General features: G+C 40.6%; 1 protein-coding gene across 1 annotated transcript; it reads right to left on the bottom strand.

Moving 5' to 3' along the window:
• Positions 1-4,741: 4,741 nt before the first annotated feature.
• Positions 4,742-9,295, bottom strand: LOC124275094. Its single transcript, XM_046710582.1, is given in 5 exon segments — positions 4,742-5,205; positions 5,207-6,096; positions 6,647-6,769; positions 7,226-7,287; positions 8,828-9,295. Coding segments are annotated over 5 exon segments (1,542 nt in total). The 5' UTR covers positions 9,048-9,295; the 3' UTR covers positions 4,742-4,958.
• Between the last annotated feature and the right edge of the window lie 8,211 nt (positions 9,296-17,506).

Raw genomic sequence — 17,506 nt, 5'->3', positions numbered from 1 at the left:
AAGGCTATACTGGTTCTCTAAGCGTAAGGGTAACACGTGCAGCTCGCATAGCGCATACCACATGCACTGTCGGTTTAAGGTTGGACCGTCGGGATCAGCTCAACAACAGCAGATTAGTGAAGTGAAGATAAATTGAAAAGGATCGCCCATTTATGAACAAACTCTCTTGTCGTGGGCGAGACCACATGTGCTCATGTCTGACTTATGTATATAACATTATTTGAATGTTACACTTCTGTTGTCTCCAAACATAAACAAATATGTAATGGCAATATTATACACCCAACCCAGTAATGTCACATAGCTACGTTTACGTTACCAGGTACCGATTTATACAATTTGTATGGATATTAAGACCTATACTGTTACAAGGTAATCATTAATTTAATTCAGTCTTCTAGCGCAGTTGGCGCACTGACGTCAAACAATAAATGTGTTATTAGGGAATAAAGGGTCACAGCTGGACGTCCTTTGTGGCGCAGCTGTATGGCAACCCTCGGAGTCAACTTTCCCTTTAGCCGGACAATATTCCAGCTGCCCCAGGCCTTGACTACTACATGTGCATTGCCCTGCTTTAGGCATACAATCGTACATGCGATTTAAACGAAGATTCATAGAGAATCTCACCCGAGTGTCTATTGATATCAAATATATCACCACGAGTTGATAAAGTTACAAATATCCGAGACTTGCCGATGATATTTTTACTTTTATGAACGAGTGTTGATATATTTGATATCAGAAGACGAGGGTGTGATTATATTTATCATCAAAGCTCACTCTTCATTAGTTTTTAATGAAAAATATACATCTCTGAACACGTTCTGCCATTAGACTTGCAGTGCAGCGATGTCATAGCATTGTGACGTCATCAAGTTCATGACGTCATAACCTTGTCAGGGCATTGTACAAAATATACTGTCAAAATGGTATCTCCTAGGAGATATCGTTTGATCAAACACAAGCAACATCTCCTGTGGAACACAGTTTGGGATGATGAAAAAAGGTCCTGTGATTGTTGCTCAAGTTGTCAACAACATCCCACGCTTCCCAAAACGTTTCATTGTAGACATGTGGATGGCACTTTAAGCGCACTGCATTTTATACACAAATGATGTTAGAGGGCATTCCAATCTCAGAAATGTAACTCAGTAATCATTGGGGTAGAATAAAAGCGACCGTCAAAATTCTAACCTGATTTAATGCAAATATCTCTTCGGGAACACAAGTGTATTGTTTTCATTTTCGGACCTCAAAGGAGATACATTTCGAATGTTATTGTGTCAAGTGAAGTTTAAAACAAAAACACGACAACGTGACCTTACACAACTAACAATTGTGTTTTGAAATTACTAAGTTTTAAAATCAAAACAAATTGTTGCAAGGAATTATATTATCAGTTCACAGTAGAATGGCAGTAGGTAATTCTACATAGCATGACCCGGGAGGTCAAATGGCTGGTCGAGTTCATTATTTAACTTCATTAAATAGGGGTGCAGAGAATGTTGTTATTGTTGCGTTCGTGCGAAACATGCAAACATTGGATTCGTTACAGAACTTGTCCCGGAAAACAACAATTCTGAAAAAACAATCATTTCATGTTTTAATTGAATTGTTTTGACAGTCATATGCTATCTAGTTTGATTTACTAAATTTACAACGTAAAGTCAGTTACTTTCAGAATCCGATTCACTCTCGCTATCACTCTCTCCACCCAGTTCAATTGTCACTTTTTCTATTTCATGTTCAACTGCAATATTTCTGTCCCAGTAGTCGCCTTCCAATTGTTCAACATGGGCACAGCAATCAGTCCACTCGTTTACACCAATTTCAAGAAACCTCTTCTCAGCGAATTTCCTAACATCGGTAATAGTACACTTCACATTTTTGGCAGCTACAAAGTTTTTCACATTCGACCATATAAGTTCGATTGGGTTTAGATCTGCGTGGTATGGAGGTAGCCTGATTCCTGTGTGACCGTGTTCCATGAGAATAAGGTCCACATGATATAGCTGTTCTGCGTTACTTGTTTTCGCAAGTGACAATAACTCTGCTTTGAACATGTTTGGCGTAAACGCAATGTTTCGCCTCTGCAGCCATTCCTGTTAGAAGAGAACTCGATTTATTTCCATTGTGAACATGAAACGTTAGTTGTTCGTAATGTTATTTTTACTGTTACTTTTAAAAGAAATTAAATAGGAAGTATTATGATGTTGACTCTGAGATGATATTAAGGAGTGAACCCCACATTTATCAAGTTTATGAAATCATTATCAATGCTTAAGGTAATATTGGTTTAACGTGTTTTTATCTAAAACCCTCAATAAAAGTCGAACCCACAAAAAAAGAGTCTCGAACCCAATGCTCAACCATAACTTAAGCATAACATACTTGTATTTCTCCCTTTCTGTTAGCAGTTGTGGGGCATTTATCGATAATCTTACTGTGGTAAGGTGCATTGTCCATAACAACGACCGATCTTGAGGGAAGGTTTGGTATCAGTTTTTCTCGCAGCCATTTGGAAAAAAATTCAAAGTTCATTTCATCGTGATAGTCTCCAGACTTCTGCTTGGCTTTGAATATTAACAGGGCATTGGGCACAAAACCATCCTTAGAACCTCAATGAACAATTATAAGTCTCTGACCAGTTCCCGAAGAAGGTGTCAAACTGACACTGGCACTATCATCATGCTGCCAACATTGACTCTTTACATGGCTGGAATAAAGAATGGAATAGTCTATAGTCGGAGTCGCACAGTGGAGTCTGCCGTTTGCAGATGGTTTCAGTACTATGGAAACTGTTTTTATCGATAATGATTTTGTTTGTTTGTTGTTCAATATTCCAGCTATATGGCGGCGGTCTGTAAATAATCGAGTCTGGACCAGACAATCCAGGGATCAACAGCATGAGCATCGATCTGCGCAATTGGGAACCGATGGCATGTGTCAACCAAGTCAGCAAGCCTGACCACCCGATCCCGTTAATCGCCTCTTACGACAAGCATGAGTTACTGATGATCATTTCTAACCCAGATGTCCACGGGTGCCATTGATAATTAGTCACTATAAATAACAAGTGTTCACGAAAGAGTTACGGTATCCTGTTTAAAACCAGTTAGTTTGCAAATTGAACCAGTAATTTTGACCTACCTTCGTGATGTTCTTCCACCACGTATACAGGGGTGATACCTTCTTCCGACCCTTCCAACGCGGGGATGATACCTTCCTCCGACCCTTCCAACACGGGGATGATACCTTCCTCCGACACTACCACTGCAGATGCTGTTGGGTCAAGGTCCATTGTGCAAGGGGTAAGGATGGGGGCAAGGGTGCGGTTGCATGACCCAACCGCCTGCCACATGATGTACAAGGACGCTGCGGAGAGGACCGCAATGACAACACCCACCTCGACACTCCGCAGAACGCGACATTGTATTACATTCATAACTTTTCGGATCACAGACACGTTCCTCCCAAGATTGACCAACAAGGATAGTAAGCTGCTAATGAACCTTACAGATTGAACCTTGATTTGTGCGTGTATAGTGTCAGTTAGGGACAAATTGACAGTGGTTACACTGGAGACGAGCAGTCCACCACGAAGCAACAGGTTGCTCAGGTAATGGGTTTTACCACCTCAACCTGAGGGTGTTGCCGTGTCATGGTCGACACGCATTCAACGTTGACATATTGTGTACATCTGGCCCGCAATCACACATTCAATGATTCTCGCTTGCACCTAATGAAACGAGGATGTTTCACTCGTATCAAACCATTACACTGTAAATCATCACGACAGGCACAAACAAGCAAATCTGGATGTCAATCTCACAAAGCATGTAAATTAATATGCATCAATAAATTAAAAAGGCCACGCTTGGGAAAATCCACGACTTAGGTCTTGGATACCGTTCAATGTAGGTGAAGGGCGGTGGGAAACAAATCATCAAAAATGCAAATAGCCTAGTGGTTAAACGTCGTTCGCTCGTCACACCGAAGACCTTGGAAGCGGGCTGTCTGGTGAGGTACAATGTGTGAAGCCCTTTTAATATGTGGTGTCCCACCACACGGTCTTCTTACCGTGATATTGCTGGAATATTGCGTTATAAAGCGGCACCTGCAAACAATATTCCATACTGCCCACGCACTCACCTACTTAATGTAATGAGTGTAATTTGTATATGAATAAACTCACGGCCAAAATAACATAATTTTACTTTCTAGAAATGAAAATTTCAAATATTTAAAGTGCACACCCACCCGCTCTGACTGGGTTCGGTATCCCGGCTGCTTCGTTTCGAGGGAAGTAAACCCAAGTACAAAATTTAACACAAGTTCAAACTTAATGAAAAACATACTGTTGTCTTTGCAGAAAGTGAAACACGTCCGCGGAACGATTTTAATATTTGCTTTTACACTGTTTGGTTTAAAGGATTGTTTGTACAAATGCGAAAAAGTGAAAAACAATGCTTCTTAGGAAACCAAACAACACGTGAAATCAAGATATAAAAATAACACAACTGAATGCCACGCATCACCCAACACTGGCTGTAAACCTGTCGTTCTAAATGCTGATTACATAGACATTTTGATTTTTTAATACATTTTGCATGTATCTTTCGTTGTTGTTGTTTTAAATAAGATAATATAAATCTGAGGAAAGTTTCTCTTGGCCGTCAGTTTAACTTCAGCTGCTTACAACATGTGACTTAAGACTCGAAAACTATAACACACATTAAAGTGCAATTTCACAAATTTATGGTTTCTTTCAAAACACACATGTCATTACACACAGTGACCACTCAATAAATGTGTATCAGTTCATGTTTGCTTGACTAAAATTATTATCTAATGTCTTTTACGTCTTGACTAAACACAACATATATTGCATTTTCCGAACTTAAATTATTATATCGGCTCGACGAACATGTACACATTTCATTTGCTCTAACGCACTTCTAATGTCTGTTTGGCCATCCGAATGTCCCGCCCAGAAGATATGGGTCGTAAAATATAGAGGTGTCATCGACAGAAGCAAACACGTCCTTCAACACACCTAGGACATCTTGTTCTATGACGCGGAAATACTTCCTCGGTGTGTAGCCGTCCCTCATAGAACGACACACAGTGACCACACCTGGTTGAATCTCCGCCGAACTGAGCATCACCTTCAGCTGGCTGGTCCTGAAGCTTACCTCCTGCCGTAGGCGTGTGGAACGGAACAACGGTTTCGTTGGGTCTGTTGAATCCATCGCATGTTCGCATGCCCACTGACGGGTCAAAGGCAAGCGTTCGCGGGGACACGGAGAAACATATTCCGATCTCTTTCATGGCTTTTAGCTGATGAATGTTATATCTGACAAAATGTTTAATAAGAGATTCTACAGCTTTCTGTGAAACAGCGGCCGATTTACATAGTACGGGTTTCAATTGTAGGTTACTTTTGACGTCGATAGAATCTGTAAAGGACGTTAAGATGTATTTCTTCATTTCGGATTTCTTCTTACAAAAGTTGTCATTGTTTTGTTGACAGAACTGTTTCATTATTATTGTCCTGTCGAGAATGTCCGCAAAGAATTTGTCAGCCTCGAGCTCTTGTCTTGGGAGGGCAGGGCAGAATAATTTACTTACAAGGATCGCTATCCATCCGAATTGTATATCTGTTACGCCTACATCATACAGAGGCTGAACCGCAGCCTCGCATCCATAATAGTCCTCATCAATGTCAAGGATGACGCTATCAAGGGAGGTAATCCAATTACCGGTTTTCATTAGTTCTATCGCCTTGGTCTCCGACACTACTTCCATCATTGCATCTTCTACCTGTATGTTACATTTCCCCGCGTCCATCTCCACATAGGGAGACTCGAAACGAGAGCTGTCTGCCACCAAACACTGTTCGTCTTTTAGGCCGCCCAACTCATCAGATTCCAGGATAGGACAGCCACAGATGTCCTCAATCATCTTACCGTCTACATTCCTTTTCACTGTTCCAAGTTTAAGCGGTATTGCAATGTGATCGGGTAACCCTTGGTCTTTGTCCCATGGTGACCACACCCAGATGTAGCGTTTGATGAGGCCTGTGAAAGCTGCAGCCTGAAATGGAATCGACGTAACTAATTCGTAAATCTTCGACTCGCTCCGCCACAATCATACGAGTAAATCACACCGTTCAGCTTCGCATGGAAGGAAAACCCAAACTGAGGCATATTAATATGCCCGATTGTATGGAGATGGGTGTACATTGTATATAAATGTATACAATTCATTTTTCGTGGTCTGCGACCCCACGCGAAGCTGAGTTGTGTCCCTTACTTATGGTTCAGGATCCGTGTGTGTGTGTGTGTGCCTGCCTGCCTGCGTGAGTGCCTGCCTGCGTGAGTGCGTGCCTTCTTGATGCTTGCGGGGCGTCATCAAAGCGATTCAGGGCGATTCAAACTACAGTTCAGAGACGGCCAAGGGATTCAGGTTTTGCTCAACGAATTGCGGCAAATTAGACCACATAGTTCATGTAGTCCTGTTCCACGAAGCGTTTTTATCTACGATGATCGTAAACCTATCATAAGATATGTGACTTACGATCATCTTAGCACTAAGATTGCCTCCAGAAACGGGTTGGAGCGAGGGCAATGTAAAGTACACTCACGATGATAAAGACGTCGTTTTTCTGCATCATGTTGTAGACCTCGCGCGTTGTCGGCCGTCGGAACTTTGGAATGATATCACGTTGCTCCGGGGGAGCGCCATCAGAGTGGCCGTCGATATGAAGCTAGATGAAAGACATGATGGTAGCATCATCATTAAAACCATGAGAGGAATCATCTTTCATGAAGCAAATATAGCCAATGTGGTGTGTGGGATGTTTATAGTTGAAATGTTGCAAAGTGATCGGGCAGTCATCAATCTTGAAACAGACATAACGCCAGTGTCAAAGATAGGATGTTCATAGTTAAAGTGAGGAGGCAATCACATTTCATGAAAACGACATAAAGCCAATGGGGTAGATGGATTGTTTATGGTCGATATGACATACGTTACTGGTCATTCTCACCAGAAAGCTATTCAAAAGCTATTCACCTTTCTTAGCGAGCACCTGGTGGCTTTACTAGCGACTCATGACCACGATACAGTGGAGATTGACCATGGATTCTGCTTTGAGCAAAGTTTCGTTGTTATGGGAAGGTTTTATAACAAAGGTTATATGGCTTTTATAACAGCTACTTACAAGAACGTTTCCCTGTGGTTTGATTAAACCCTTCTCTGCTGCCTTGTACCAGTACAATAGTGCTGTTTATAAACAGAAGAAGAGTGATGAAAACCACGTCCAATTAATCTTTCAATCGCTTGCAAAAAACAGATTTAATGTTCAATTTGATTGATAAAATAAAGACTGAAACATAAATAAACGAATTAAGAAAGGATAAAGAATTCAATTTTGTCATTTATATAGGTTGTCTAGACAGATTTGCCCCCCTTTCGTGATCCAGGATCGTCTTGTAGTGGTTGAAACATAACAGGATTATACAACTTGACAGACCTGTAACACGTTTTACGGAAGTTGTACACAGTTGTTACCTGGTCGTCTTTTGCTATCAGGGGCGGAGGGATAGCCTAGTGGTTAAAGCATTCGCTCGTGACGCTGAAGACCCGGGTTCGATTCCCCACATGGGCACAATGTGTGAAGCCCATTTCTGGTGTCCCCCACCCTGCTATTGCTGGAATATTGCTAAAAGCGGCGTAAAACCACACTCACTCACTCACGTTTGCTATCGCTGCATGCCATTCAAAATTAACATATCGTTTTTTGTTTCAACAACATAAGTAAAAAGGCGCACTCGTGCTCGGGGTTGTGTGGTCAAGCACTGGATTATCTGGTCAAGGTGTGTGTCTGCGCAGTGTTAAGCAACTAACTCTGTTTTTGTCTAGAAAAGGCAGTGTGTGCTTCCGGTGGAGTGAATGAGTATGATTTTACGCCGCTATTAGCAATATTCCAGTAATATCACGCCATGGGACACCAAAAATGGGTTTCACACATTGTACTCATGTGCGGAATCGAACCCGGGTCTTCGGCGTGACGGGTGAACGCTTTAACCACTAGGCTACCTCACTGCCCCCGCTGCCGGTGGAGCATGGCATGTTGGCTTCAGCAAATAATAGCGATAACAATCCCGTAAGGTGTATGGTGTATGTATGTAAATATCATAAGGTTTTCTTTTATGTAAGAGTAGCAGTTGGTGCAGGTAGATCAGAACCAGATGACACTTGGTGTTACAGCTGATTTCCAGTGATTTATTCATTTTAACTCAAACAAGATCATAATTACTGAGAAAATGTAATCCTAAATATAAGATGAGTGAGTGAGTGGATGGGTATGGTTTCACGCCACTTTTAGCAATATTCCAGCAATATCACGGCGCAGGACACCAGAAATGGGCTTCACATATTGTCCCCATGTGGGGAATCGAACCCAGGTGTTCGGCGTAACGAGCGAACGTTTTAACCACTAGGCTCCTAAATATAAGATGTGTACATGCCATAAGACTAATATTTTGTTAAGGGCAGCGTTAAACACCTTTAGTTCTGAAACCATTTTCTTTGACCAGAATCTGTACTGAGAAAGTGTAACCCTAAATATACTGACTGACTGGCTGAGTTTGGTTTTACGCCGCTTTTAGCAATATTCCAGCAATATCACGGCGGGGGACACCAGAAATGGGCTTCACTCATTGTACCCATGTGGGGATTCGAACCCAGGCCTTCAGCGTGACGAGCCTAAATATACGATATTGTACATGCTACAAGACTAAACTTCCCTTTGGCCACTCACCTTCGTGATGCTCCTCAACGACGTATACAGGTGTTACTGGTGTCCCGGAAGCGGTGTCTGAGACCCAGGTGTGTGTGTAGGTAAACGGGTTGACAAATGGTAGGTAGGACATCCAAGCTTGTCTAAAGATGAATAAAGTAAATATCCATACCGTCAAACAAATCAGCCCCAACAGCGTTAACCTTGGCAGTCGGCATCCATAACACCTTGGTGGTCTCATGTTATACAATACCTCTAATTATACACATTAACTTACATACAACAGAGTCCAAGGTTTCATAAGTCAGGCCCCTATTACTTCTGTTTCGGATGAAACTATCAAAGCTCATCATTCATCCTGGTTTGTGTTATTAGTCCAATGATCGGAAGGTGTTCAAATACGGAGAGTACCAGATGGCATCAGCCGTTAGCGTTTTCTCGCCTGGACTATTATTCTACCTATCCGTACGCCAGTACATACGCCATCATTTGTCAACAGGTTGTCGGGGCGTCTGACTGCTGCTGGTAGAGGCTGCTGGTAGAGGTTGCTGGTAGAGGCTGCTGGTAGAGGCTGCTGGTAGAGGCTGCTGGTAGAGGTTGCTGGTAGAGGCTGCTGGTAGAGGCTGCTGGAAAGGTGAAACGGTTGTCACTGTAACACGTATTATAAACTATCGATATATTTAAGGGGAAAATTGTTTATAATATACTAAATTAATTAACTAAACTAAAATGATTAATTAATAGCGAATACTACAGTTGGTTTGTTTGGTTTGTTGTTTAACGCCGCACTCGGCAGCATTCCAGGTATATAGCGGTGGTCTGTAAGTAATCGAGACCAGACAATCCAGTGAACAACAACATGAGCATCGATTTGCGCAATGGGGAACCGATAACATGTGTCAACCAAGTCAGCGAGCCTGACCACCCGATGCCGCTGGTCGCGTCTTACGACATGCATGGTTTGCTGAAGACAATTCTAACCTTCGCTGGTTAAATACTTCAGTTTGAATGGAGTTCCGCCTTATTCAGTCTGTGCCAAGGAGGTACAGAGCAGCACGTGGTGATCACATCAGGAACTCCCCCTTCATAGACGTACGTGTCTTGTGGTAGGACAATCATGGCTGCTATTATATCTACAGAACAAAACCACCCTCAGTTACATCCTCGCATTAATTAAAGGAAATGAAATATGCACATTAAATAGCACACAGTTAAAACATAGAGTTTTCCTATGTTTGAAGAGTGCATATTTCTCCGAACTTCTATAAACATCGTTTTTGCATTTTACTTTTCCCTTTAGAAACACCGCCATATATATTTGTGTGGATTCGTAACCGTACCATCTGCGTGACGGGCAAACGATTTCACTATATGGCTTGATCATCGATAAAGCTACACTGTCACAGATGGTCTTGTTTGATAACTATCGTTGACAAACATATCTTTCAATGTGTGAACATTACCTATTTTACTGCGTGCTACACATTCATCGTCAGTTGGTTGGTTTGTTGTTTAACGCCGCACTCAGCAATATTCCAGCTATATGGTGGTGGTCTGTAAATAATCGAGTCTGGTCCAGACAATCCAGTGATATACGTCATGAGCATCGATCTACGCATTTAGGAAGCAATGACATGTGTCAACCAAGTGTACGAGCCTGACCACCCGATCCCGTTAGTCGCCTCTTACGACAAGAATGGGTTGCTGAAGACCAATTATAACCCGGATCTTCACGGGTATCTAATCCTGGTTTCGACACGTTTAATATCCTTTGCAAACGTCAAGTGTTGGCAGCTTTATCTAAGTGGGTATCGTCTACCACCTTCGTTACTTTAAGCTGAACAGTGATATAACTGTTATAACCATTTCGTCTGGGATAACGCCGTTGCAATCAGGATTTCAGTTATTACATCCTGTAAAACACGCGAGGGAGGAAACCCGGAAGTGATACATGTCTCAGATATGTACCGCGTTGTTTAAATCCAGGCGGTAGTTCCTGGTGCTGACAATTGAAAACGTATAGGGCGAGTCTCAGGTTCGAACCCAGGATCACATTCACTGTGTTATCTTCACAACTGACATATGCATAGCAGAGACTGTTGCAGTGAGTTTGACGCTGGTTTGACGCTGGTTTGACGTTGGTTTGACGCTGGCTTGACGCTGGTTTGACGTTGGTTTGACGCTGGTTTGACGCTGGTTTGACGTTAGTTTGACGTTGGTTTGACGCTGGTTTGACGTTGGTTTGACGCTGGTCTTACTCCGCTCTTAGCATTGTTCCAACAATATCGGGGCGGGTGATTCCAGAAATGGTCTTCCCACATTGTTCATACGTGAGGACGGCGGTGGGGTAGCCTAGTGGTAGAAGCGTTCGCCCGTCACGCCAAACACCCGGGTTAGAACTGATCTTCAGTAACCCATGCTTGTCCTAAGAGGCGACTAACAGACCACCACCATATAGCTGGAATATTGCTGAGTGTGGCGCTAAACAACGAACCAAAGAGCCAACCGTTTTTGTCATGCCCAGCCGCGTAGAGTCACACGTACCTTAACGTGTTTTTTAAAAATGGACAAACAAGGGCTAAAGAACTCAACAACTGTATTTTCCTATTAGAAAGTCACTACTCGTGAGTTCGATGTAAAGTCTATGTAAAGTGTTAAGAGGTGGCGCATGATAAACACACAAAACAGTAAGTGACAGTGTACATTTTGCGCTATAATGAGAAAGAGCGAATCTTTCTACGTAACTTACAATAGTTTAAAAACCAACAACAACATTGCTTTACTGGAATATTATAAAATTGATTACATACATGCACCTTTATTTATCCGAGGTGTTTGTAGTTGACTTAAATCTGATTCGTCTTTTTGATTTTTAAATGGCTGTTTTCGCGTGGTAGAAGCTTTTAATCTTTTACGCCTGTAATTTTGTTTATTTTCATTTTTTGCAAATACAAATACAAATAAGACTAGAATTAAGGTTTTAAAAAGCGCCTCCTACATTCAACGAGGCACATTTACTTTCAATACTTTGGATCCAGACTTGCCAGATGTAACATGTCATGCTTCTGTCAGGGTGGTGGGGGTGTGTGTGTGTGTGTGTGTGTGTGTGTGTGTGCGTGCGTGCGTGCGTGCGTGCGTGCGTGCGTGCGTGCGTGCGTGTAGACTACGATTACTTTTCCGCAAACATGCGCACACTCATTGATGCTATAATTAGATGCGTACAATGGGCAATGCTTAAATCACGACAACTTAAAACATTTTATCTCAAATTCATATTTAAATCACATGTTGTGCCACAGATACACTGCAAAAAATGTCAACAAACATAAACATCCTAATAGTCCTAATATGTTGTATTGTTGAAATGGTCCAACGATTTTGTCACAATATATCAAAACATACGTTTTCAAGCACCTTGTGCACAGTGTAATTTGTCTGGCTGCCTCTGTTAATGGTTGTCTCCCATTAGTTACACGTGCCATTAGTTACACAGTTCGAAAAATTGTTACACAGTCAGATTAGAACAATACCAACGGCCTTAATAGACTCTTCCATAGCTGAAGGAATACCACCCTAGCCAACTCCCTTCATACAATTCACATGTTATTCCACTCAATGCGAGATTATCTCTTTCATTAGCTTTAGATACAAATTACATACAAAGATACAAATTACATACAAAGATACAAATTACATACAAAGATACAAATTACATACAACACAAAACTCTTTACTCTTTACAATTTTTCAAATATCACAATATATATTTATACTGTGTGCAGAGATACTAGCAAACATGATCAGAAGTAATGTAAATATACATGGTATACAAATTGGAAAAAATTCTATCTCTTCTCGCCCATTTGCAGATGATACTACACTTACTCAAGAGGGTCAGAAAAAAAATTCTACGCAACATTGAACTTTTGACCTTCTTTTGCGATATTTTCTGTATTATAACTTAATGCTGAAAAAAAACAAAACTGATTTGGATTGGGTCAAAAAAGAGAACAAGGTATAACCTCTGTAAAGAGTGGAAAATGGACTGGTTACAGACTTAGTTTAAACTACTTGGTATAGAATTTGATGTTGGTTTACATAATATGACAAATTGAATTATAACAAAAATGTTGAGAAAATTGAAAAAGAAATGGCAGCGTGGACGAAAAGAACATTAATACCCTCGGAAGGGTAAAACTGATCAAATAGATTTGAATGTACTTTATTTAGCAGATCCCATTTATATTATAGAGAAGATTACTCCTCACACTCATAATAGGTTTTGGAAGGAGGTACTCTCCTCGTGGTCAGCATACTTGTAGTGCTGTGATAACGGTGAATACAGAAGTGATGAAGAGATAATGTCAGAATCTATTTGATACAACAATGCTATTAGAATTGGGAGTGAAACTATTTATATACAGCAATGTATAGCACAGCAATCAGCGTCATCCTTTTTATACAACACCAACTCTTTTGTTGGACCCAATTTTAGGCCCATTCTGCCTTTTAACATGAAAAAATAAACAATCAACAAGGCTGTTCAGCATTTTATTTGAATTTATTAGACCTAACTTTTACTTTTTTTCTTATGTTGTCTTATTCTCGAATGCAATATGGTTTGTCCACATTGTTGGAAATATATTGATAAATCTTAGTCCAGTGCTTATAGTGCTTTGTCTTATTTGTCACACACAAGTGTGGGTCATTCCATTCCAATCTCAGGGTAATAGGAAGGAGATTAGATGTGCAATCATCTGTAAAGTTGTTTGTATAAGGGTGTGTAACTAGTGACACGTGTAATTAATGGGTGGATACCCTGTTAATCATTAAACTGAAATCCTGTGAAGCGTCACCCAAATGAGCACCTGGATATTTCAATTTTCATTTGTTTGATGTTTTTTCTACATCACGAAAACCTGATACTTTACCAAGTTTGAATTAGTATAATATTACGTAATGGTATTGTTTCCTGAAAATGAGCGGAGATGCCAGGTGTTCACAGAAGGTTAGGTCTTGAAAGGATGCACATATGCAGGAAGAATTAATTTCTTCAAATTGACATTTGAACATTATCACATGCGTGTAATGCAACAAAAAGTACTGATATCCGGTTATTCCAAATAATGCACACGAGAAATGGAACCAATATGTATCCAATATTGCATAACGATTCTCACAATCTTTTGCTTGAAAAGCACGTGCCTCGAACGACGAGTAACCGAGTGAGTGAGTAAAGTTTAACGCCGCACTCAGCAATATTCCAGCTATATGGCGGCGATCTGTAAATAATCGAGTCTGGACCAGACAATCCAGTGATCAACAGCATGAGCATCGAACGAGTAACCGAGGAATGTCTATACTCAGAGGCATTCATAAAAATACTAATGTTCAAAACATGTTGAGACTTTGGGATGTTGAATGTATATATATATATTTACAACATGGCAAAGCCCCTCTTCTATTCAGGACTTCCATAATTGTGCATAAACGTGGTAATATGCTGCGGACGCGACCCCCAATAATTCAGCATTCAGATAGTCGAGCAAAATATAGTATAGTTTGTATATGGCATGCAGAATATAATAGATTTGAACATGATAGGGATATGTAAAAGTTTCATTTGAATCTAAAGAGTATCACGGGTAATGATAGAGTCGGTTCATACGTGTGCATGTACGAAGAGATGGATTGTGTGTTTGTTGTTTAACGCCGCACTCAATATCCCAGCTATATGGCGGCAGTCCGCAAATAATCAAGTCTGGACCAGATAATCAGTGATCAACGGCTTGAGCATCGATCTAAGCAGCTGGAATACGATTACATATGTCAACCAAGTCAGCGAGCCTGTCAGTGACCATCTGATCCCGTTAGTGACCTTTTACGACAAGCATGGGTTACTGAAGATCTGAAGAAGGATCTTCATGGGTAATAACAGGGAGTTCTACACTGGGAACATACATTCTTATAGGTCTCCCATTTCTGGTGTCCCCGCCGTGATATTGCTGGAATATTGCTAAAAGCGGCGTAAAACCATATTCACTCACTCACTCAAGTCTTTAAAATCAACGAAACATGCACGACTATATGCATAAAGAGGGGTAATATCTACAATAAAATCGTTTACATTTAAACGAGGAAACCAAAGACTAAAAAGCTCTAATCCTGAATTTAATGTTTCAGCTTAAATTGAGATAAGTCAGATAAGAACCCTTTCAAGAATACCTTCTCCTAGATCGATCCCAGTTACCAAAACGAGAACATGCATATCCAAACAGTTACGATAAAACCTTTTCCGCTTTTCCAATAAATCTCTATCACAACAAGCTAACATCATAGTCGATTGTACAATTCGGTTTATCCTGACTTTGCCACCAGGCCACCAGGGATTAACATGGATTAGTGTTAACAATGTTTACACAACAAAACTGGCCATGCACATCCCAACCTGTTTAAATTCATCAGCAGTATCCAGAAAGAACAATATTGAGATCGTCATCAGCCAACTTCTGACTATATAATGAGCTTGTGTTTGTTTGACGCCGCCTGTAGCAATATTACAGCTGTGCGACGCGGTCTGTAAACAATCGAGTCTGGACCAGACAATCCAGTGATTGACACCATGACTCGATCAGTTGTTTACTGAGATGTAACAGTCTACAGTAATATATATGTTTATCTTAGTACAGTGTATTCATTTGAAATATCTTTACAATCAGCTTCTAATTAGGAACCACATTGTTATTTCACAATGGAATGTATTGTGGTACAATAACTCCATTGGGCAAAAGGACCCCACAAAAAGATTGTTTAAGGTATGTACACATAGCACTAAGTATGCATGATGATGAATGCTTTTAAAGTGAAGTTTATCCCATATCTGGATTTTATCCACTGGACTTTAGGCCGGTCACATGACTGCAAATGTGAAGTTCATAAGTGTAATGTAAATTCACGCGTGACGTAATCTCAGACGGACTACTTCCAAATTCCCGAGGAGAACCCTGAGAATTCCGAAACGGGGATAGATACAGAAGCGTTGTTTCTGATCATTTAGACACTTTAATCAGCATAAATTGGAATAGTCAGAGAGTTTGATTGCATATCCTTTCACGTCTGCCATCGCTTTGACTCATCATAGCGAAGAAATGTACACCCAAACAATGGACATCAGTGTTCTTAAAGTGTGACAGTCTACAGGATCCCATCCACTTCATTGTACATTCCTGCTTTACAACGGTACACGAATCTGTATCGAAACGCCGCAGTCACACATTAAAATAAGTTACTATCCATAACGTTTGTCAATATGTACTTCCCAGCTTCTAAAATGCCACTCAAGGAAGAAATTCATCTCTAGTCGAAATAACAATCCTTTGTCGCCCTTTACTGAATCCGATTCTTTTCCCGTCAGATCATGACTGAAGCATGGCACCATTTCATTACCTCAGTCTCTGCTGTCGTCGGATTAATAGTCTGGCCTTTACTAAACCAATTTATCTTTATATAATTGAATATTTCATATTATTTATATTAGGACAAGAATACCGGGAAGTGCTACGTGAGTATTCGACGCTGTAAAATTGATATTAATGAACATCAGCGACATGTTCTATGATAGAAGATAGAGTAGTTTTCTGTCATTTGAAATAAACACAGTGACTTCATACTGTCACATCAAGGATGGGTTTGACTCGGTATGTGTGTGGTATTCCATGTACAGATCATTTCCTTACATTGTAAGCTCGTGGTTAAAGTATAAAGATCTTTAGCTTGTTATGATAAGGCTGAAGACTATCGGGAGACGGTGAAAGAGGCTTAACGGATGTTGAAGGCTCAGCTATTCGCGCGGCTGTTGGACACGGCGTGGTCGTGACGATGGAGATGTGGGGGGATTCAGGTAGCGCTACAGAGTCTGAGAGGACAGGTGAAATGACTTCCTTAGTAAAAACACCGTTGACATGTCTGGGGACTGTGTGGAGCGTGTGTAGGGATGCGACAGAGGAACTCTAGTGGTACAGCGACTGACAAACGCGTAAGTGCTTTGATATTCGATCAAAATACTATCAAATTTGGTAATTATTTCATTATAATACTTGTGTTATTTCTTTTAAGAAACTTAAGAATTAATGTTATGTAAATGAATAGTGTCGTTGATTGCACAGTGATGTTCATTTGTGAATTACCCCCGAACCGGCCCCAAGCCGAACCGACCCCTGATATTTAACCCGAACCGGCCCCTGATATTTGACCCAAACCGGCCCCGAGAAGTAAATATTTCTACTTTGACATATGAATTAAAGTTCCTTTAACATAAATGACGAAAACATATTACTCATATGTCTTTACATGTAATATCGATTTTTGAAAATATATTAGCGAATGTTAGTGTCGATGAGAGGCAAGTGAACATGCAAGTGCTGCTGATCACGAGATCCCGTGGTAGAGGACATTTTATGTAATTCTTTTAAGAATCTAGAAGATCAATTGCAAAACAATACTAAAGTAAAAGGTGTACTTACATTTCGTTGTATCGTATCCACAGAATTGACACATTAATTCAATACAATAATAGCACATAAATCCAATATAATGAATTCTCGTTTCACCTCTGTTATGCCCAAGTTTCCAGTAACGAAAAATAATGTCGTCCTTCATCTTTTCGCATGTTTCCATGTGTGGAACATTTGTCAAGATTTT

The sequence above is a fragment of the Haliotis rubra genome, unplaced genomic scaffold (genome assembly GCF_003918875.1).
Source record: "Haliotis rubra isolate DU_JTF1 unplaced genomic scaffold, ASM391887v1 Scf198, whole genome shotgun sequence".
Lineage (NCBI taxonomy): Eukaryota > Metazoa > Mollusca > Gastropoda > Lepetellida > Haliotidae > Haliotis > Haliotis rubra.
The sequence above is the reverse complement of the archived record's forward strand: the minus strand, read 5'-3'. Positions and strand labels throughout refer to the sequence as shown.